This window comes from Nilaparvata lugens, chromosome 1 (assembly GCF_014356525.2).
Source record: "Nilaparvata lugens isolate BPH chromosome 1, ASM1435652v1, whole genome shotgun sequence".
Taxonomy (NCBI): domain Eukaryota; kingdom Metazoa; phylum Arthropoda; class Insecta; order Hemiptera; family Delphacidae; genus Nilaparvata; species Nilaparvata lugens.
The window spans coordinates 89,494,893-89,519,277 of record NC_052504.1 but is presented as its reverse complement, the minus strand read 5'-3'; the positions used below and the strand labels follow the sequence as shown (position 1 = coordinate 89,519,277).

The 24,385-nt window shown below is 31.1% G+C and overlaps 1 protein-coding gene across 2 annotated transcripts; it reads right to left on the bottom strand.

The window, feature by feature from the left end:
- Nucleotides 1–1,715: 1,715 nt before the first annotated feature.
- Nucleotides 1,716–16,622, bottom strand: LOC111047963 (gamma-interferon-inducible lysosomal thiol reductase). 2 transcript variants are annotated; one of them, XM_022333803.2, is made up of 6 exons: nt 16,464–16,589; nt 12,123–12,332; nt 8,628–8,760; nt 5,094–5,255; nt 3,098–3,244; nt 1,716–1,923 (listed from the first exon to the last, which is right to left on the bottom strand). In XM_022333803.2, the coding sequence occupies exons 3-6, from the start codon at nt 8,628–8,630 to the stop codon at nt 1,843–1,845; spliced, it is 393 nt and encodes a 130-aa protein (XP_022189495.2). In that variant the 5' UTR covers nt 8,631–8,760; nt 12,123–12,332; nt 16,464–16,589; the 3' UTR covers nt 1,716–1,842. The 2 variants fall into 2 exon arrangements, with proteins under 2 accessions (XP_022189495.2, XP_022189496.2); XM_022333804.2 differs by lacking the exon at nt 12,123–12,332 and having other exon boundaries at nt 16,464–16,622.
- Between the last annotated feature and the right edge of the window lie 7,763 nt (nt 16,623–24,385).

Below are 24,385 nucleotides of genomic sequence, written 5' to 3'. Positions count from 1 at the left end.
CATAGATGAAGTGGTAATAGAGTGCTTGACTCCATATAATAAACTCGCTTATTGTCAAAATTATAGCATATTAAACTATAGAAAATGAAATATCATCATAAGAAGTGGGAAAAATTGCACTATGAGAACAAATTTATTTTTCTCGATCAATTTCAAGGATTATCACAAAATGTTATATACAACCTACAATGGTAACTCTAATATTTTCTGGTCGAAGAGTCATATCGCCTGTAAAGATAGAGCTGCTCACCGATACGCCACACAACTGCAGAGAGAGCCTCAGTGCTTGTTCCACTTGAAGAATGCAACAAAATTTTTGTTGTTTCTTGTCTAATTTATTATTGTTTTCTTCACGACGACTCGTACACAGGGGACCAGGGGTGCCCAGCTCAATGACGCACTCTTGCCAAATTTGGAGTCTTGTCATCGAATCTATAAAGATTCGTGTCCTGCCACCTGCGCACCCCCAAAAATTTTCAACCCCACAAAAAGGACATCAATATTGTCATTTTATAATATTCAAAGTTCAAACATCACTAGGTCTATACGGTACTGATTTGGCTTTTCTCAAGTCTTTATCTTTTCACTCCCGTAGCAGATCATGGAGGTTCTGCTAATATTATATAGTGAGGTCTACATTACCTACCGTATAATAGCAGTGGAGAAAGATAATGGAGCAATGGATAGCAAAGATAATGGATAGCAATGGAGAACAGCGTACGTTACGGTACCCGATTATCTTTTTAATCCCCCCCCCAAGAACGCAGTCTGCTTCCAAACTCCTCCCCTCAAATTTTTTTGTCATCAATGCTTTAAAAAATACCCATTAAAAAAGGTTTAACACGAAAAAAACATGAAAATTAAGTTCTCTGGAACTACATCAAGTTAAAAATTATTGATAAGGTACCTAGGTACTGGAATTTCCCTACCGGTAACGAATATTCCAGAGATATTTAAGAGACTGAGTGACCTCTGTGTCTATTGAGTACTGAGTCGCTTACTAGGAACTAGTAACTGAGTCGCATATAGGAAATAGGAAAAAGTAGCTAGCTGCTAAATAAAGTTCATACGTTTACTACAAAAATAATAATTAATTTTAAAAAGGGAACTTGATGAGAATGACATAAATGTCGAAGCTAGTCGTGTTTTATTAGAAATATTACTATTTGTACTAGTTATTATCCAAGATTGAACCTTCAAGTAGCCTTATTAAAATAGGTACTTCATAAGGAAATATAAAATATTCCACCAAAGGTACAATGAAATGTGTTTGGCAATTCAATTATACATGTGCACATATTATGTATGTGTACATATATCTAAAGTAGATCCAATGTAAAGTCTATCGGTAAATGTATAATATAGCTAGGAATACTGTACTATACATTGGTTATTTATTCATATCACAGCAGTCTGTCCTCCACAGTCCAGTGAAGCATGTATACAGTAACATGAATAAAACGTTATCACTCTTCATTAAAGGCTACATGTTCAGTTGTGATTTGCGTGAAAAAACATAAAAATACAGTAGACCTACCTACTGTATCTTTGAATGGAGAAATTTCATAACAAATACCAAGACAATTGACAAATTAAATTGACATAGACAGATAGGCTACATTTTTATGGGATGAGGTTGATATTTGTTTCTATGTCATATTTTTATTGGCTACGGTAGGGTACATATTATTAGTAGGGTAATCTATTCAATAAAATCAACATTCACAAAATGTTTTATTTGAGTTCGTATTCCTTAAACATATACAATTTATTTATTATAATCTATATTCACTATACTATCTACAATTTGATTTGTACTTGGCACAGAGCTTAGAATTTCTTTCAGCATGCTTGAAGATCCATACACATGACTTTGTCAAACCCTCCTCTTTCCACCTCCATTTGATAGAGATCATTGTAAACCTGTGAAATAAGAAAACATTCATGAAAAAAACTTGAGAAAAATATCTTTAATTGTCGTATACGGTACTCGATAAAAATCTACAAGTGATAAACTTTCTCCTAAAATGTATTCATTTATAAATACAGGTTAACCTATCAGTATCCAAAATCCAGAGATAAATAGATTTCCATCCATAAAAATAAACAATCTTCGCGAATTTTCAATTCCATTCAAAAAGTTCTTTATTCCTCATAAAAAACAAAACAATAAATGATTTACAATCTGCTGTCAGTTCTACATACTCTTACATAAGAATAACATTTTGTACGATGAAAAACTCAAAGAAAATAGTTGAAATCAAATCAAATAGTAAGTGATCCTCAAAAAATCTTAATCCTAGTTTTGATAATAATTGAGATTCATATAACTTATCAGAATTGAATTCATCAGGGAAGAGTCGTGAACCGACAGTGCAATTCATTGGATACATTCAATATTCAATTCCTGGTATAAAATAACTTACATACTGGACATAAGTTATTCTTTAAAATATTAAACTGTGATTAATTTCATAGGAACCAATCAGAGAAGGCCTTTTTGATAAGACGGCTTCTCTGATTTGTTCTCGTGGAATTAATCTTTTTTGATGCTCACTTATTTGGAAAAGAGTGGGTTATGTATTAATCGTGGATAAAGTCAATTATTAATGAATCGTGGTAAGGTGTTAATGGAAAAATTTGATTTATTTCAGATTCCTTCATGAGAATATCAGAATAATAGATTTAAAAATGATTGGATACCTTTACTTGATTTATAGTTGGATAATGGATGAGGTTTCACATTAAAGATGGTGAGTGACTTTATAAATATGAAAATTTCATATAACTATTTCTAATATTTCGTCAATATCTATACTGTCATAAACATTTTAAAAGAAAATGTCACATAAACGAAACCTTAAACCTTATTTATTTATTTAATTCATTTATTTAAATAATTGTAATCATATTCAAATATGACAACGGCTCACAATATTTTACAAAATAGTTTTGTAGTCAACCAAGCTCACATTGTAATCAACAAAACTCGCATCTAATAATATACAGCTACGGTACTAACTTTTTACTGAAATCAACATAGAAACCACTATAATTTGTAATGTTTTAACTAATCATCCCATTTGATAAAACTGACCTTATTGAAGACCACCGTCGGCACAAAACGAGGCCCTGGAGTCATTTGGCGGGTCATTCGTTCAGCCTCCAGCTGCAAGTCTTTGCCCATTCCGGAAGTTGTGCATGACACCACATCAGACCAACTCACTTGCTGGAGCTCAGCGCACTGCAATTGCAAAATTATATATTTCACATGCATTTATTATGTTCATGGAGAACCTTACATAATAACATTTCACATAGTTGTAGCTGAACAAATATCCAAATTGTTGACACTTAGAATTGTAATATCATATTTATTTTCATCTCCTAGATTGACACCAAGAAAAAAATTCTCACAATCACAATATTATTGATATCGTGTAGCTAAAGATAAATCCAAATCATTGGCACTTTCGAACTATTATAATATCATATTTATTATTTTTCATCTTATCTAGATTGACACCTATCATTGCTATAAAATAATATTCAACCATTGTTCATCACAATGTAAAAAATTAAAATAATAGCTAAAACTATTGTAGCTACTAAAATTTAGTAGCTTTTATGATGCTACTTAATTTAGTAGCATTTAATGATGAATAGATTGTACATTTCTCATCATTCTAGAAAAAAATGACCTATCAAAATTTTAAAGAAGAGATCAAACAATGTATAGGCCTACCTACTCATTTTGTAACTAATTGAGATAAACATGAAGCATCACACAATTAGGTAATTATAATGTATTTTATCTATATTATCTGTGAACTACTTCATCTATAATATTTCATACAGCCCTCATAGAATCTAATTTTGTGTAATAACTATTACTAATAATCTTTTAACACTATCTTATACAATGAAGATGTGTATAACTTTTAAAATTCTTATTCTCTTATTCTGAGTATTGACAATGAATCCCATACGATCCGAAAGCATAATTCAGTCAGTGATTAAATATTCTATATTTTTCACAATATTGTTAATATAAGTCGTCATTCTAGTGTCAAAACTTGATGTTATTATTCGATCTCTATATATGATGCTTGGAGAATCCCCCCTAGGCCAGAGTTTATTTATTTATTCATTTTTTTGTATAAAATACTATAATCATAATACAATTATGACATTGGAGGAAAAACTAGGCTGAGCCTGTACTATTTCTCTCCAAAAATTTTGATAAAATGGTCATGTTGTCCAAAAGATAAGGTTATGTAATCACACACTGCTCCGTCACTTGATTTTCGGTCCAAGAATGATGATTTAAACTTTTGAATTTTGAAGGTTGATTTTATACTCCAAATAAATGAATTACAGAATGTATCACAATAAATTAAAAACTTTAGAAATATTGCATAGAAATATAGTTAAGACAGAGATCCTATTATATTCTATTCAGGAAGCTATTTGACCAATTAAACATGAGATTTCTAATCATTAGTTTAATTATTTGTTCAATGTTCAAGTTTTTCATCCAGAACCTTCAGTTCGAAAATTTGGAAGAAAACCCACTACTAATAACCTTTTAACATTATCTTATGTGATAAAAATGTGTATAACTTCAAAAATTCTTATCCTATGCATGTTAACAATGAATTCCAGACGATTTGAAAGCATACTCCAGTCAATGAGTGAATATTTTATATTTTTCACAATATTATTAAAGTGTGCAAGACATCATTCTTGTGACAAAACTTGATATGTTATTATTCTCTATTCTCTTTGATGATTAGAAAATCTTCTATAGGTCAGAATGGAGGCGGTGATTCTATTCTATTCAGGAAGCTATTTGACCAATCAATCATGAAATTTTCAATCATTAGTTCAATTATTATTTTGTTCAATGTTTAAATTTTTCATCCAGAACTTTTAGTTGTAAACTTTGAAAGAAAACCTGGACTAATGAGACAGTTGATGTAGAATTGTCAATATTTTATGTTTATTTAGTGCCGTTTACACAACAACTGTAGCCTATATATACGTCCCTGTATTTATTTGTCGCTGGGTAAATTGTTGTACAGTCTATTTACCTTTTGTACATGGTCATCAAATGCGGGCATCTGCATACGACAGGCCACGTACTGCAGTTGCTTGGCACCTTTCCCCAGGTTGCTCAGAACACAAGAATCAATCATATTTTGTCGGCACTCTTCAGGTCCATGCTGGCATCGGAATCCACCGTCCATTGTACTCTGCCAAATTAGCATTTTCAATTAAATTCTGATTCATTCTTCTATCCAGCTTACAATATTTCAATAAAAACAGTATACAAATGTTAAGATACCTTTAGATATTAGCTATAACTACTCGAGGGATATATAAAAATATATATACTGTATAATATACATTTTTATATTATAAAAAATAATACATTCCAATTTATTACTATAGTGAGGTGCACTATCAATGGTATTGCTATCCTGGTCTATCATTCAACGAAGCGGATAGCTCTATCTCTTACTCGCTTTGCTCTGTTGCCAGATCGTATTTTAACAAGTCAAGTCAAGTCAAAAATAAGTTTATTTCCAAATCTTTCTAAGATTATAAATGTTACATACAGAGCTTAAAATTAAACAATATACAAATCAAAAATGATACAAAACGTGTTTATAATACTATCATACCTAATGATTTACAATGTAACATTTATAATTATATTGTAATTTCACATGGAAATGTGTCTACATATAATCTACATAATAGGTGTAAAACCTGTGCGTAGACACGAGTTGCTGTTTTGAGCAAAATATAGAATTAATAAGGAGCGAATGATTCAATATAATTCGGCTAACTTACTACATAAGATAATAATAATTAACAAGAAACTAAATATGATAAAGAAAATTATACAGAGTAAAAAGATTATACAAATTAATTATGCAATGGAAAAAAATGTTCAAGGGTAACATAAATGATGTACAATTCTAACGGCTATGACTTCAGATTCCCAGCACCGCGATAGTAGACAGAGCAGCAGCACTACAGTGAATACGGTATTATTAGTAATAGTCAACAATGATTGATTAGAAAATATTTCATCTAAATTATGAAAATTCATTATGAAATTATTAAGAGATATAATTTTTGCTCAATAAAATATGATTGATTATTTAAAACAGAATAAACACTTGATATCAAATCAATAAACCTCTGTATCAGCTACCGTCTATAGAAGGCATTGACAATACAGAGGATCGGCAACGTTGTTCTTCTATTTTTCTCCACTGCCATTAAAACGTGGACCTCACTATAGACTGCAATATATTCCTAGCAAAGTGAAGTGCAAAGTTTATGAATAATTATAATAATAACTTATACCATAATATAAATCATTATACTAAGCATTCGAAACATGTTAAAATAGAGGATGGTTTTAAAGAGGCTTCACAATTTACAACAACTAAATAGACAACAATTATAATGAAAGTGAACATTTAATCAATCATAGTTATTGTGGAAAAATACTCAAGTAATATATTATAGTATTTATGCGATAGTCATAAATTTATTTATTCATTTCATTTTCAATGACAAAAATAAGTAGGTAGTGGAAGAAAAAACAGGCATAGCCTTAAGTCTAATACACTTTTTAAAAATATAGTCCAAATTTACAGGTTTTATCCAAAAATTTAATTCTGTTAATGTCAAAGGTTTCTCCACACCAAGAACAATCCGGATGAAAATATTTTGAATTTTAAGGTCTTATAATAAAGTCAGTGAACACAATTGAATTTCAAAGTTCCATTGGAATATCAAAATTTATTTGATTAAAATAATTATTTCAACTAGCTCATTCTGATCAATTATGCAGTAAACTTATTAACTATATAATTTTGCTTGAAATTAATTTTGTAAGAAAGTATCAAATTAATTTCATGATCACAATTTTGTGTCCAATATTCCCGTATATTATTGCAGGTTTCAAACAATTATTGTTGAAAGCCATCATTGTTTTTCAATATTTTAAATTGAAATTTCAATAATTTGTTATATTTGTGTCTAATATTACCGTATATTATTACAGATTTCAAACAAAATTGTTGGAAGCCATAATTGATTTTTCATTTTTAATTTGAATTTTCAATAATCTGTTATATTGATCAATAAACCCTTATCATAGGCCTATCATTTGTTGATTTATCAGGTCTTAGATCCGTAAGAACGATCGAAGGAATGATAAGGAAGGATCAACAATATGGAAGAGAAGCTTTATTGCTCATCCTAGACAATGAGAGTTCAGACAATTGACCTTCAACTGAGAAGATTTATATCATTTTTCTCACGGACAAAATAGTTCAAAAAAATCATCACAACAGACTGAACACTACTGTTTTAATCCACTACCTTACTCCAGAATTCAAATCACAAAACATTCTGCTTATAAACTGGATAAGCAACTCGCCATTATCTAAGATTCGCATCTATCAATCAACTGTTATAGAAGATGGGACAATCAAAAAATATTTTTTGCTTTTAAATTAACTTTTGAGATTTTCAATTTATTATAATGTCCATCTTTATAAGGATATGTAATTCTACGAGCATATTTCTCAGGAGGATCAATAATTTCAGAATAGTAAATACATGAATTATTTTTTCCAATGTTGGAAGAGATTCTCATCAAAATTATATTTTGACGCTAAAATCACCAAGAATGATTGAATTGTATTTGAGTCTCATTGTTATGTCAAGGAAATATAATTTGGGTTATTACCTGTATAATATGTTATTCACTCTCATTCATGTTCTATCTTCAAATTAATAATAATTCTCTCCATTTATTTATTACTGTTATTATAATTAATAACAGTTGTTCCGTTTGTGAATAAATAAATAAATGGAGAGAATTATCATTCATTTTCAAGATAGAACATGAATATGAGTGGAATAATATTATTTTATGACTACAGAATAATGTAGCACCAGTGGGCTATTGTAAATATTTATGCTCATACGAGAGGAGGTACAGTTCTGTTCAAAGATATCATAGAATAATTATTATTTAACGAAAATCCAAATTGAATGCTGTGAATTAAATGTTGTCAATACTGTATTTGCAGTAGAAGAAGTCTTCGGGGGGTGATTAATAGCATTCAATTAGGATTTTTGTTTGATAATAATATTAATTCATAGAATTTGAATAAATGAAATATCTTAGTAGTTTCCATCTTTATAGTAGGTATAGAATGTTTATTAGTCTAGTTTCATTGAATACTTGTAGACCTATTTAGAATAGACAAGTAGTTTGGAGAAAATATTGTACATGAACTAATGATGCATGTAAATCAAACAATTATTTTTCCAGCTGAAGATTTCCTGCTCAAATCGTTTCTGGTTACATTATTTTCAACGGTTTTCTGATAAACTACACCTAATAATATAAATAGAAATAACAGATTTTTTTGAATTATTTTATCACAACATGTTTTAACATTCATGCCATTTTCAAGTGATGATCACTTATTGAAAATGGAATGAATGTTGAAACATTTTTATTTCTATTTATGTTACAAGTAGCCCTATACAGAAAAGAATAAAAAAATACAACTACTAATTCTACTCACCATTGACTTTCCCCAAGGTATGAATTCAATGTCAGCTTTAGCCTCATACTTTGGCCACCCCCGGAGCAATTTGATTCATGATCAAGTTCTGGCTGTCCATACAAAACGTTGTGTAAAATACATGCACGCTCACCTAAAATTGAAATATAAAATATGAATAATTAATTATGCAGTATTTTAGATTTATAATAAAATTGGAATAGTATTTTTCAAGAGAATATAAAAATATTAACCAATCAATTCAATGTATGGTATTATTACAATTATTATTCATTTATTTATTCGTAGATACAATCACAAATCATATTATAAAAATATGATTGAGAAGGAACAACAGGCTATATAAATATATATTCAACTCTATATCGTTCGATTGAACAATGAAAGTTGTCTTTTTCTGCCATTGAGATTATTTATGAATTATCGAATTGATTGACTTTAATTGGCATGAGTTTCACTCCTTAGAAGAATCTCTAACAATCAGCCGCTCTTATATAGCTCAAAGGGTTGAATGAATGCTCTCATTATTATTTATTTATTTGTTCATTTACAACAATATGGGAGCATACGGGAAACCCCCCAAAATTGCTCCCTAATAAAAAAATTACAATAATCACTTTACAAAGAAATTGAAAATTGAGAGAAAAAAACAAGGAAAAAACTATTTCATATTAGTGAAGAAAAAATGTTATGAGAAGCTAAATATACTGAAAACTATATACTGCACGGTGATTATAACTTTTCTTAGGGTACTTTCCTAAGGGAATAGAGGGTAATAGGGGATAAATAAGGAAGGGTAAATAAGGGATAAAGAGGGTACTCTTTTAAGGTACTTTCCTTATTACAACTCTCTTATAGGGTCATGACTGATTCCTGGAAAAATCAAAAAGCATTCGCTTCACTTCTGCTTCATATAATTAGTGAATTTTGAAATTACAGATTGTCTGTGATTTTAATTCTACTACATTTTTATCAGATCAATATATCCATATTCTAACTTAGAATAGATGAGAACTTACATAAAAACACTTTATTCACTGTTTTTATTAATGAAAACTTACATATTCCACTATCAAATCAATATTTATTAAAACTTTAGATTAGATGACATCATTCTAACTTGATTTATGTTACCTACTTACACACACTTTTATACTTCTCTACTCTTCGTGCCTATGCGGTTTTGACAAAATTAAAATTTAATTAATGTTATACTTAATGTTATGATAGTGGCACCAATTATTTCAGCTTCAATATAGGTACTAAATTGAGTAATTATTGTAGATTGTTAACTTGGTAATGAAACAGTTTACTATCAAATAAAAATACAAAGAAACTGTCAAAAACCACAAATTAACTTAAGTTTCTAAGTATCAATAAATCTGTGGTTTTTAACAATTTCTTAGTATTTTTATTTAATATAAATAACTACCACAATATCAACTTCTTAACTACACAAGAAAAAAAACAGTTTACTATTTGACTATTGTAGCAAAGCATTTAATTCTTCTGAATAGTTGGATAGTGCAAAAAGCGTTGGATAACATTAGATGATAAAAGAGTGTACATCAATAATATAATCTACGACTGAGTCATTGTCAATATTGTAGAAACGTTCCATAATTGATTAAAAACACAAGTATGTTGTCAAATTCTACACAGTTTTATTCGGTACACGACCATGGTTTCCTGACCACACCGGTCACATTTTCAAGTTGACTGAAGTCAAGTTGACAGTTGACGAAACCATGGTCGTGTACCGAATAAAACTGTGTAGAATTCTACAACATATTAGTGTTTTCATTCAAATATAATCTACAATGCATGTATACAAGACAGGAATGTGCACTTATTACAGTAGCATTCAAATGCATTTTGGTTCATTATGCGGAAAATTGTCATGAAGCTATTCAGTTCTAATAGGTGATTTCCAGTTGCACCCAATTTCTAGTATGGAACATGGCAAAAGTGTCATTTTGTTGTTATTTGGGGGAGCTTTATCTGCAAGTCACCGGTGCTTTTCAATGGGATGCAAGCTGTGTGTGAAATTGATGTAATATATTTTGAACGATGTAATTATGATGATTATCAATGCCGGTGGGATGATAAATGCATATTTAGTTCAGGCAAAAATTGTGTACCGGTAAATACTTGAAGAATAAATTGAACGTATTCGGAATTTTGGAGGGGATTTATTGTAACCATGTATAAGAATAAGGATCGTTGGGGAACTAAGGATGAAAAAGTGAGAGCCCAAATTTATGTATGATTTTATTATATTGTACGATCAGTATAGTCCAAGCAACACTTATTAATTATATACAATACCTTTGAACATACATAGTCTAATATATTTGTATTATTGAACTGGGATGATAGATTTATATAGACGACATTTTACTTTGAAATTTATTCCATTTAGGGAATAATAAATTCTAAAAACAACTAGATAATGATAGTTAATGATCAACGATATTTTAAATTCAGTAGACTACCAAAAAAATATTTTTTCTCTTTTTTAATGCAAATAATAGCCTATCCATGAATATGGTTCATTTAGATGGTTCATTTTATAAACATATTCTCTGTGTTTTATAACGTCTCACACCTTGATTTGATGAAAGAAAATATTGATTGGAGTTCTAACAGATATGAGGAAAATCATTATGTAATGTCGAGATGGAATATAAGGCTCTCTGTTCCTTACTTCTATTATGTCGTTGTATCTATTGTAGATTTTTTAAAATAGCCTACTCACTTTTCTTTTTAGGGCTACTGAAATTATTCAAACACAAAAAGAGTTTTTAAAATTCATGAATTCAGGGCTACTTTCTTGCATTTATAAAATATATAATTATAGTATCCTTTAAAATTAATAAAATAATAATAAATTGTGACGTTTCAATTTGTATTCTTGTTTTATTATTCTATTAATTTTGAAGGCTACTATAATTCTATTTTATAAATACAATAAGAGTTATCAAATAGGTACCCTTTTTGTTTCAACTCTAGTTTTCAAAAGGGTGAATATATATAATAATATAAGTGTAAACGATTTACACTTGAAAATTGGTCTTGAAGCGTTGAAACTAGTTGTGATGGGATAAAATAAAAGGGTAGCCTACTTGGCAAATTTTATTGTGTTTGAGTAATTGTAGTTGATATGTAATCTTGAATGATTGATGAAAGTTCCTCTCAACATCATTTTCAAACACAATAATTATTCTAAAATGTCATTTTATCAGATGCAATCAATTGTTACTCTCCTCTGAAAATGAGAAGATCAGACAATATAACACCTCTTACTTAGATGATGAAATGAGTTGATAATATTGATGATACCCACCAAAACAATGGCACCTAATTAGTAAACATTCACATGAACGGTACGGTAATGCTTCCACACCAAATTGTTAGGTATGCTCCTCAGTTACATAACATTATCATTCAGATTAAAGTGCTGCTCATCGGTGATCTTTGGCCCTGAATACTTACCTTCTCTTTAGGCATATCTGGATTGTTCATAGGAGTAAACATATCAGGATACCCATCTTTTCCTGGCATGGAATTGAACATGGGAGGAGTGAACATGTTTGGATATGCATCTTTTCCTGGCATGGGATAATACATTGGCATGTACGGCATTTTTCCTGGCATAGGGTCGTACATAGGCTTGAACTGTTGTGCATTTGATACTGAACAACGCTACAATAGAAATGACAAACAATATAAGAGAAGCGTTTCCTTGAAATGAATCAATCGTGGGCCTGTATATGTTTATATATGATTTATTATGATAATACCAACATTTTCATTTTTCATCAAGATTTTTTTAATGTATTTATTGAATCATTATGCATATAGCTGCAGTATAATGAAAAAGTATCCTCTAGTATAATGAAAAATTAAATTACTTGTGAAATACCGGTGAGTAACTTGAAAACAGAGAAGAATAATAAATTAATTCATCCAGGTCACCACTCTATCATCTATGGAAATTTGTAGTAAAAATTACCATCTATGGTAATATAGTAAGATTATTCTAAAGTGAAACCTTTTAAAATTAAATGGAAGAATTCCTATTCCTAGTAAGAATCTAAAAAACTATTTGTAGATTTTATTGGATATTACTGATGTTATCTAATTTACTGTCATCACAAATCATTGAATTACAAATCATTGATTGGATCTATATTGAGAATTTCCTGACTATGGAATATTGTAGGCTTGTAGCAAACGTATTAGATTTAGCCTACCTGCTTCAACTGATCTGTTTTATTTATTATTGTCTATTGTATTTGTTGTACCTGTGCAATTTATTGTATGTTTATTCAATGTGAATTGTGACTAGGCTATAATATGTAACTTCTATGTTCAACTGGCCCAATAAAAACTTGAAACTTGAAACTAGCCTTTTTCAAAAATTATATTGAGAATAAATCTTTTTGAAATGAATATCAAATCTGATTGTTGATGTGATGATCGATAGTACACAGGATGACAGGATAGTAGAGTGGAAAAGAAGAGACAAAACATCATGGTTAGCAATGATGATTCTCATGATTGTAATCAAATTTGAATTCAATGAACATTCCAGAGTTACTATCAATGAACAATTGCGTTGTAGTAATTAGTTTAGTATTTGCCGGAGGCATGAATGACTTGCTACTCGAAGAACCGTTAGCGATGAAGAACAGAGCATTCTTCTAGCAGAATGTACACAGACCATGAGGTGATGCAAGAGTTATCAATCTTCGACTAGGTCGACTAACAATGCTTATTGAAATCTGATTCGTGAAGCATTATGTTATCAAGGTGGTTTTTAGAGCTGCGATTGGTTATAGGAACCAATTGAAAAACAACCAAAACAGTAGTCATAGATGACAAGTTAAGATACAGAAGGAAATTGATGAGAGATTGCATTTGTTCAAATGCTAATGAAAGAATAATAATTATCAAAAAGTGTGAAATAAGAATGAATGAAAATTGAGGTACAATCGAACATGTCAGGGAGATACTCCTAAAAAATAAAAATACTTTTGGCAGCAACACATAATCTTTTTTTTCATAATATTTTTTATTTATAAAACACTTATTGACATTGGCTGCTTTTAAATTAATAAAACAAAATAAATCTTATAGCACTCTTTATTCTTCAAAAAACATTAAAATAGTTGAACTATTAATATTGGATTACACCATACATTGAAAAGAAGAAATTCATACATTTGAAAAAAATAGAAATGCTAACCTTTAAACAAAAGAAAAATATTAACTCAAATCGATATTATAAAATTGATGAGTATGAATCATTTGAAAAAGTGAAGAATTCAACAGATATTGAGTTTAATGAGAAAGAGAATGAATTACTTTCAAAAGCTTCAAAATATAACATCAATTTGGATAATAAAACGAATGTAATTGAAGAACAACTTTTTGATATTGAAACCTCAATTAGATTCAAGAAGAGAGAGATCCAAGGTACTTTGAGGAACAATTTTGCGCAGGAACTCGGAAAAGATAACAATCTTAAGAAAAAGGAAATTTTGGTAAAATCAAAAGAAGATATGAAAATTTATTATTAATTCAATTTCAAAAAAATTAATTAATTGATTAAAGCTATGATAACAAAAGCAGATAAAGGAAACACTAGGTACGGTCATCATTAAAGAGTTCAACTATTTCAATGTTTTTTAAAGAATAAAGGGTGCTATAAGATTTATTTTGTTTTATTAATATTTTTTATTTGTTTATCAGAGATTGATAATGGTATGTAATAACCAAAACCGGTCTTTCTAAGTATCAATAAATCTGTGGTTTTTGACAATTTCTTAGTCTTTTTCATTCAACATAATCTTTCTATAAATAAAATCAGCTCAGTTTCAGTGGCGATTATTGTTTGATGGATTTTGATCCATTCCATAGTAAATGAAAATTCTGATTCCATACATTTGTGGTTGAATATTATTAAACGTTTTTAGTATTGATAAAGTCAGTGTGATGAATAATGCTCGATACCTACTGCGATCTAACGCAGTTTTGGCTCATCTTGGAAAGACTGTTTCCAGGACAGGATTTGCGAATGAAACGAAGGACCAATCGCAGCGGAGGTGAATGCCCTAGCCCCTAGCCCTCTGACAGATCTTTATAACTTACATAAGAGTAGGTACCGGTACTTCAACTTGAACTATAAATTTAATAGCTCAGTTTACACCTTTATTACTCAAGCTGAGCTTTACTGGATCCAAGAACTATGCGATTAGTTGTCAGTTTGATTCTCAACTCATCAAATCTAGATAAACTAGATTTGTAGAATATTAGAATACTGGGAATCTTGAATAGATTATCTACAAATGTTATCTTCACACTGGCTAAATTGTCTTATTCCATAACCACTCTGCTAGATCCAGATAGATTATTTACAAATTTTATCTTCAAACTCGTTGAATCTTCTTATTTATTTGGAATCTTGAATAGATTATCTACACATGTATGTTATCTTCAAACTGGCTGAATCTTCTTATTCGATAACATTTATTAAGACTACTCTTTGCGAGATCCAAAATAGATTATTTACAAATTTTATCTTCAAACTCGTTGAATCTTCTTATTCATTTCTTCTTAGAGTATTCTTTGCTAGGTTCAAGACCTGAGAGATTTTTTCCTGAATTTGAATATAAATTATTCGAACTCCTAATCCAATGATTAAGATACTCAAGCTAAGCTTTGCACGGCTTGACTACAACTCTTTGCTCAAATTTGCTAGGTCTAAGAATTGTGAAATTTTCTCCTGAATTCAACTATAAATTATTTGAAATCCATCAAATTGTCTTTATTTAGGAGTACTTTTGAATATAAATAAAAAATATAAATCTCAGTACCCTTTTTAAATTATTTTGTCACGACATGGCTTGATAATGGCATTATAGCCGAAACATGTCGAGACGAAATAATTTAAAAATGGTACTCAGATTTATATATGTTAACTCCTTATCCAATGATTAATTAAGATACTCAAGCTAAGCTCTGCAGTGCTAGACTACTCTTTGCTGAACTTTTCAGGTTGTATATCTTGAAGATTTTTCATGAATTCAACTGGAAAGTTATTTGAACTTCTCATACAATGATTTCGGTATTTACTCAAGCTAAGCTGCGATTTACGAGAATACTCAAAGTTAGCTAAGCTTTGCAGGGCCCAATAACTCTACGATTGATTTTGATATTCTTTTGAAAACTAGTCCGATTTCCTTATGTATTTAATTCAAATTCATTTTATTTTCAGAAAGTACATTTTACAATATTCCCTGGAAATTACTCCTCTAATATGGAACAATTCCATATTAAGGATTTGAAAATAAGGATTTTTCATGTATTCAACTGGAAAGTTATTTGAACTTCTCATACAATGATTTCGGTATTTACTCAAGCTAAGCTGCGTTTTACGAGAATACTCAAAGTTAGCTAAGCTTTGCAGGGCCCAATAACTCTACGATTGATTTTGATATTCTGTTGCAAACTAGTTCGATTTCCTTATGTATTCAATTCAATTCAAATTCATTTTATTTTCAGAAAGTAGCCTACATTTTACAATATATTTCCCTGGAAATGACTCCTCTAATATGGAACAATTCCGTTTTTAGAGGAGGATAGGATTTAGGTTAGATTTTTCCACAATTCAATTCAAATTCATTTTATTTTCAGAAAGTAGCCTACATTTAACAATATATTTCCCTGGAAATGACTCCTCTAATATGGAACAATTCCGTTTTTAGAGGAGGATAAAAAGCTTAGGATTTGTGTCAATACAACGATATTTGAAACGAGGAGTATGATTACCTTGTCGGCAGCGGTCTGAGCCAAGGTGGCTGCACTCATTAGGAGTGCGTGTAGCACCACAGCAATAACTGGAGCGCCGGCATTGAGATGCATGGTGGCTGCTGGCAACTGAACTGAACTGAACAAGTGAACTGGTAACCGCTAGTGGTGACTGGTGACCCCACCAACCTTGCCATTATATGGCGGTCACGTGGCCACAGAACCTGTTCACTGTCAAGTTCATTAATTAGAAGCAAATCCTGCGGAGACTGGGAGACTCGTCCCCGCCCGTAATTGCTGGGTCGCGCGCCTTCAGCCGGAAGGACTCTGTCCAAGTCGGAGGAGTCACTGAGGACAGCATGCGTTGCACTTTCAAATGTCAGCATTGATTGAGAGGGGAGCTTTGGTTTTATCTATAAGGAATGCTGACCGTTTAAAGATTTGAACAGTTAAAACTGTGGACAGCACGAGCTCTAGAATTATTTTTGACCAAAACGTAGTGAGGTCTATGTTTTAACTCGAATTTTCTTTTGTCTGTCTGTATGTAACGCAATTACGGCCAAACGCGTTGATAGAATTCTATGAGATTTGGCAGAAATATTCCTTTTTTAACTGATGTATACACAAGTTTTTTTAAATTTTTGCATTTTAAGGATAATATGAAAGGAAAAGGAATTCCCCCATACTCTGATATCACTATTTATATATCATCTACTTTGAAGATAGGATTAATCAGACTATAGAATTATCCATAATCAATCAGCTGACAAGTGATTACACAGATGTCTGGAGAAGCCAGTCTATTTCTGTATTTCTATAAGGTCTATAAATAGTTTCAATCAAAGACCTTAAAGAGGTATGCATCTTTAAGGTCTTTGGTTTAAATATTTTGTTTTGCAGTCATGGTATTACATTATTATGCGTGCCCATCAGTATCAATATTCTCACATTCGAGAAAAATAATTTTATAGGTGATTAAAAATAATCAAATGAAATGGAATAATGATGGAGAGATGATAATATTTTTTGTGATTGTAAAAACTTAATTTTCATCAGATGGAAAGATTATCACGGAACTGGATGAATTATATCATGTGGAATACAAATTCAAACGTGAACTGAGTTTCTTAACATTTGAAACAGGTGACATCAGGTACTTGTAGATGAGAATACTGCGTGAGGTCTACTGTTCACATAACTACTAGTACAATGAGATTCACTATAATCTGTCAGCATTAATTGGATGACAAGCATTTGTGCTTTATATTATTATATTATATTACGGTATATAATATTATATTATTTTATATTATCATTATACTATAATATACATCTATTACGCATACTGACCATTTAAAGGTTTAAACAGTTCAAACTGAGGACAGCACGGGTTACAGTGAGATTCAATTTATACTGTGAGCATTAATTCAAAGGGAATGATTGATTTTACCTATTTGGAATACTGACCGTTCAAAGGTTTAAACAGTTTAAACTGAGGACAGCGTTCTAGAATTTTTGGCATTCTGATATTTCTGTATTCTGAACTTTTGGAATTCTGAATTCTGATAGTTTTGGCATTCTGATATTTCTGTATTCTGAACTTTTGGAATTCTGATAGTTTTGGCATTCTGATATTTCTGTATTCTGAACTTTTGGAATTCTGAATTCTGATAGTTTTGGCATTCTGATATTTCTGTATTCTGAACTTTTGGAATTCTGAATTCTGATAGTTTTGGCATTCTGATATTTCTGTATTCTGAACTTTTGGCATTCTGAATTCTGATAGGTTTGACATTCTGATATTTCTGTATTCTGAACTTTTGGCATTCTTAATTCTGATAGGTTTGGCATTCTGATATTTCTGTATTCTGAACTTTTGGCATTCTGAATTCTGATAGTTTTGGAATTCTGAGATTCATTACAAACTCTCAGCATTGATTCAAAGGGAAGCATTTTTGTTATCTATTATAAAGGATGCTGTTCTTCTAATAATAATTCAAACTCAGAATAGCACGCGTTCTAGAACGGTTAGAATTCTGATACAGTGAGATTCACTCCAAACTGTCACTATTGTTTAAACGGGTAGCACTGTTGTTATTTATAAGGAATGCTGAAAGCTTGAAATAACTAGTAGTTCTGTGAACAGTAAACCTCTCACAGTTTTCTCATCCACAAGTACCTGTTCTAGTTGATTCAGTTGAATCATAATTTACTCTTAAAATCTGTTTTTTGTTTTCTCCAAGATCAAAAACTCACTTATGTTAATCTACCTTGATGTTAATAAACGCAGTTCACGTTTGGATTTGTATCCCATATGATGATTTATCCAGTTTCGTGATAATCTTTCCATCTGATAAAAATATTTCTCAACTATTTCAAAATTAATATTATTTTCAATCAAGAATGTTATAATTCCTTCAGCATTATTCAGTTCATTTGATATTTTTTATTTTATTTTCAATCACCTATTAAATTTGTTTTTTAAATGTGAGAATATTGATACTGCTAGGCACGCATCATAGAAAATATTGAAACTCTACCATATAGAAATAGACACTTCCAGACATCTGTGTGATGCATGCAATGAATAATCCACTTGTCAGCTGATTGATTATGAATAATTCTATAGTCTGATTGATCCTATCTTTAAAGTAGATGGAATATAGTGATATCAGAGAATGGAGAAATTCCTTTTCTTTTCATATTATCCTTAAAATGCAAAATTTCAAAAAATCTTGTCTATATATAGACGCGCAGTTGAAAAAGGAATATTTCTGCCAAATCTCATAGAATTCTATCAACACGTTTGGCCGTAATCGCGTTACATACAGACAGACAAAAGCAAATCGAGTTGAAACATAGACCTCACTTCGTTCAGTCAAAAAAAATACCACTAAGACACTTGGACTCCTATGTCAGAATTAGATCACGTGGGATTCACTTGTAAATGTCAGTATTGATCGAAAATGGAGCATTGTTTCTGTTTTTAGGGATTCCTGACAGATTCAACTGAGGGCAGCACCTAATCTAGAGCTCTCTGTTGAAATTCTGGTACAGTGAGATTCACTTCAAACTGTCAGACTTGTTTGAATTAGAAGCATTGATTATGAATATTAGGAATGCTAATAGTTTGAACTGGGGATAGAACGCGTTCTGGGACACACTGCGGAGTTCTGTTAAAGCGAGATCTACTTCACATTGTCAACATTGATCCAACGACGGAAACCAAAAACCTTATAGATGCATAGACTCCCATGCAGCGCTAGTGTCGTACTTGGAATTGAAATCGGCCATTGAGGGGGCAATCTATAAGATTATTACATACCAATGCCTTTGTAATCTATAGTATTGCAAATATATAGATATAATATCTCGTGCTAAAATACCACAATGGCGGCCTTCAATTTCAAGTACGAGCTATCATTGGGAAGGCATGGGCATTGTGGGTCTATATCTCTTTAAGGTCTTTGATGGAAACAATTCATGTTTTTCCTTGCTGAGGATGATGCCCACATACGCTCCAGGCTTCTGTGTGCTTTAGGTGGGTTCCAAACCACTGGGAAGCGATCACAAACGTCAGACTCATTCCAGACTCGTGAATGTTATTTAGAGGAGTCAACTCTACAAGTGGTCACCCTTCCGAAGGAAGTAGCAGACGCATGAATCTAAACTCATCTAATCGATAGCTTATTTGCGCAACCACAGAGATAAACCCTTCCCGATGAGAATGCTGACATGAGTAATTAAATGCTGACAGTTTAAACAGTTCGAGGTGGGAATAGCTTCAGAGTAGTGTGAAGTGGAAATGTAATTATTATTATTTATTTATTTATTGAGAATACATTACATGAAAAAATTCCACCCGAATAGGTTTACAGCTAAACGCCAAAACAAACCTCATTCACACAAAAAGTATGACAAAAATGATTTAGAAATAATTATTAAGAACTTAAAATTAAAAAGCAAGACAAAACTAGATAAACAAAACAGAAAATAGTACGTACGGTACTGTTATAAATAAAATAGAAATCTAAGTACCCTTTCTAAAATTATTTAGTCACAACAAGTTTCGGCTATATGATGCCATTAATAAATAATTTTATAAAGGTTACTTGGATTTCTATTTTCATTTATATTCAAGAGTAGCCCTAAAGAAAAAAAGATTACTTACTGTTAGTACGTACTTATTGGTACCTGTATTTACTCTTGTTTTAAGGGCTACTGATCATTAAAACACGAAATTAAGGGTAGTTTCGATTATATTTATTGTATTTTAGTACCTCTACTCGACTTAGGTTCTGGTTATATTGATTCCAAAGAAAACCAATCCTTCTTTCTTAGGGTTTATAGAGATACCCGTATGAAAACAATTCAAAATAGTTTAATTTTTCATTACTCTCAACTCTAGAAGTAACAAATTCCTTCTTAGGTTTTGGTTATATTGATTCCAAATAAAACCAATCCTTCTTTCTTAGGGTTTATAGAGATACCCGTATGAAAACAATTCAAAATAGTTTAATTTTTCATTACTCTCAACTCTAGAAGTAACAAATTCCTTCGTTATAGAGAAGAAGTATGAAGACAATTTAAAGGAAGAATCATTACTCTGAAGGAATCGGCATGGATTTCAACTTGATAATACAATATCTTCCGCTCCAAGTTTTTGCAATGATATTTTTCCCAGTTGGCAAAGAGTACTCAAGCGTTTGTTGTGAAGTTACAACTTTGCCAGAGCAGACATAATTCATTGGCATTCCCCCTTTCAGGCCGGCAGTTGGTCGTGAGTCTGTCTCCTGAGACCCTTGAAATGTTCAATTTGAGGTTGCTTCATACTTGGTAGTCTTAGCAGAAGTGTTCCAGCGTTCCTCCAACTTTGTTCCACTTCATGTTCCATAAATGTTCTATGAAGGTGGCATGTTTACGTCACAGAATGTTGTAGTACCGTTCAAACTATTCAAGGGAACAAGTTCTGTCCTAATATACTGCTACTACAAAACTTGATGATTAAGCATTGCTTTTAGGAGTGTGAGTCTAGGTGGGTCAAATGGTCAATATATCATTCAATCATACAAATAGAATGGGAATATTGACTTGTTATCTCTACCAATTTGTTTAGACACAATATAAGGCACAATTATTAGAATAATTCATCTTTCATCGTTGAATAAATAATTCTCTAGTTATTACTTCGTTGATATCGTTGTATAATTCTCTAGTTATTATCAAATTGTTCCATTAGGAGGCTTTTGAATCAGCTATTTTAAAGACCTATGTGTCCTCAGCTATCAAGTGTTTTTGCTATCACACGTTGTGATAGTTCATGACGATATATAGATGTTGATGACTAATAAGGATAATTATTCATAAATTGATGGATTCTCACATATCAGAATCCAATACTTCTGTTTATATGTTTAGATGTTTGGATGTTTGTATCTCACCGGATCTCGAAAACGGTTCTAACGATTCTCACGAAATTCAGAACATAGTAAGTTTATAATATAAAGATTCGATTGCACTAGTTCTCATCCCTGGGAAAACTCGCTGAAGGACATTAAAATGATAATTATTATTCATCCTTGGAAAAACAGCTGATAATAATTACTCCGTCGTCTGTTGGTGATGGAAGTGAGTGAGCGAGTTCATGTGTGTGGGACTGTGTCAAAATTATGACTCAGCTGTTGAACTTTTGTAATCATTCAATCAGGTACTTAGTGCCGGATGCAGAAAGCCGCGTTATTTTCAATCCTCATTAATTCCAGTAGATCCATCTTTTTGAAATGGTCTTCTCTGATTTAGTTCACGTGAAGTTAATCAGGATTGAAATTTAACCGGCTTTTGTGCAACTGGGCCTTTGTGAGGGAAATTTTTGCATTCCTCAGGGAATTAATCTCAATTTACTGTGATTAGATAGAACATTTCTGTATGAATGTTATTATAATTTCTTCTTTCGTAATAAATTTTTTATGCTTTTGTACTCCAGAGCGAAGCTCGGTCCCCGATATTCACTATAAATGTACGTTGCGGGAGAAAATATTATTCGTTCACGTTCTGATGTGACTTATTTTATGTACTTAGCCTGGCCTAGCAAGTATGAATAGTCTTATTAGAGCTCATGGAAATGATATTTTCACTGTTTTAGATCACTGATACTGTTACGTGGGAATACAGCTTGACACTGTAAAATGACGAGGTCAGTAAAATATTGTATATTTAGTGAAATACAGTATAAAACATTGATAACAATATAATTCTATGAATCTTCCAATGCCATAATTATTGTTACCGTATAAATTCTTATCTCAGTAGAAATTATGCTTACAAGGAGAAATAGTATATTTCGCACCTAGGGTCGAAAATGAGACTTTTCCGGCTCGAAATCAGTTTCCAAGTCCGAGGCCGTAGGCCGAGGACTAGAAATGATTGAGAGCCGGAATAGTATATTTCGCACCTAGGGTCGAAAATGTACGTTTTCCGGCTCGAGATCGCGGTTTTCAAGTTCGAGACGAAGTCGAGAACTTGAAGCATTTGAGAGCCGGAAAACATTTTTGCCCGAGTTGCGAACACTATTTTTCACCACACTAAAAAAAACTTCCCAATATAAAAGAAATTGAAAAATAAATAGAATTCAAACAGCCTATTTTGATAGTTTGAATCTTGGTTATGACAACTTTTACTGTCAATTAATTTCAATATTACTAATTAATTTACAATAGTGATCATATTTTTATAGACTACTATTAATATTTCGAATAATTGTTTGAATTTTTATAGCTCGCGCTTTGTGCCCGGTGCAATATCTCATTGATAGATGGATAAATAGAATTTTCATTACTATTTTGAAATAATGTGATGAAAAATTAATATAATTGCATATTTCACAGTTTTGTCTCAAAATATATCTAAAAAATTGATTGAAATTCATATTACGGTAACTAATATAGAAAAATAGCTAATAAAAGTCGAAATTCATCGACAAAAAAAAATGTCATTGACCGAGACTCGAACCTAAATCATGTTTGTTATTCACTGAGCTTTGAGTTCTGATGTATTACACCTTTATGCTCTCGGTCATTGCATATTGTTGAACATAAGGGCCTGACTGATAACACTTAGCATACACGCAATACTGTTCTGTAAACTAGACTTCTAAAAAAGTTTACTGCACTCCTAAAAAGGTACAAGAGACTTTGGCTCATGACTTATATTATTAAAATTAATATTATTATCTGTCTCACAATAAAATTTTCACTCTGAATTAAGTCAGGTAACGTATGTAGGCTACTATAATATAGTGTATAGCAGCAAATTTGAAGCCAGTTTGCCGGCATTTTCACAACAAAATATTGCCCTGAAAATAGTTAAATCATAGAGAAAACATTCGAAGATTCAATCTTGAGTGGGCCTAATGTTTTCTCTATATGGTTTAATATTGAAGAAAAATTATCTAAAATTTTTAATAATGAATTACGGGAAAATTACTAGGAATTTTTCAGTCAAGGCTGAGTTTCACCAGTAGGCTTACCTTAAACTTCAGATCTCTGCTGTATTTTCTTATTATTGTTGTTGATTGTATTGCATTAAGAAGTGGAATTCGATAATAAAAAAGAAACAATTATTACTCTACCTCACTTTTAAATATTGATACAATTATTGTACTTTGATTTCAAATTCGATTCTTCACTTTTAAATACTTGCGATACGTACCTTTCTGACAATGGACAATGCAGCAAACATTATATTGTTGAGGCTATGGAGATATCATCGTATTCTATTGTTTGATATCAAAAACACAATAATAAATATCAAATTATGAAACAGTAATTTATAAAATATATTATAGACATAATACCGCGATTCACGATACATAATATATAGTTTATTACAGTCGTTATGAGATTATCTCTCTATGATTTTTGTGAGATCGGACACGATCAGCTGTT

Excerpts from the sequence above, each read along its gene's own strand:
- LOC111047963 (XM_022333804.2), bottom strand. Across the intron at positions 3,245-5,093 it reads TTGATGACCATGTACAAAAG|TGCGCTGAGCTCCAGCAAGT; the intron begins GTAAATAGACTG and ends TTGCAATTGCAG. Across the intron at positions 1,924-3,097 it reads CGACGGTGGTCTTCAATAAG|GTTTACAATGATCTCTATCA; the intron begins GTCAGTTTTATC and ends CTTATTTCACAG.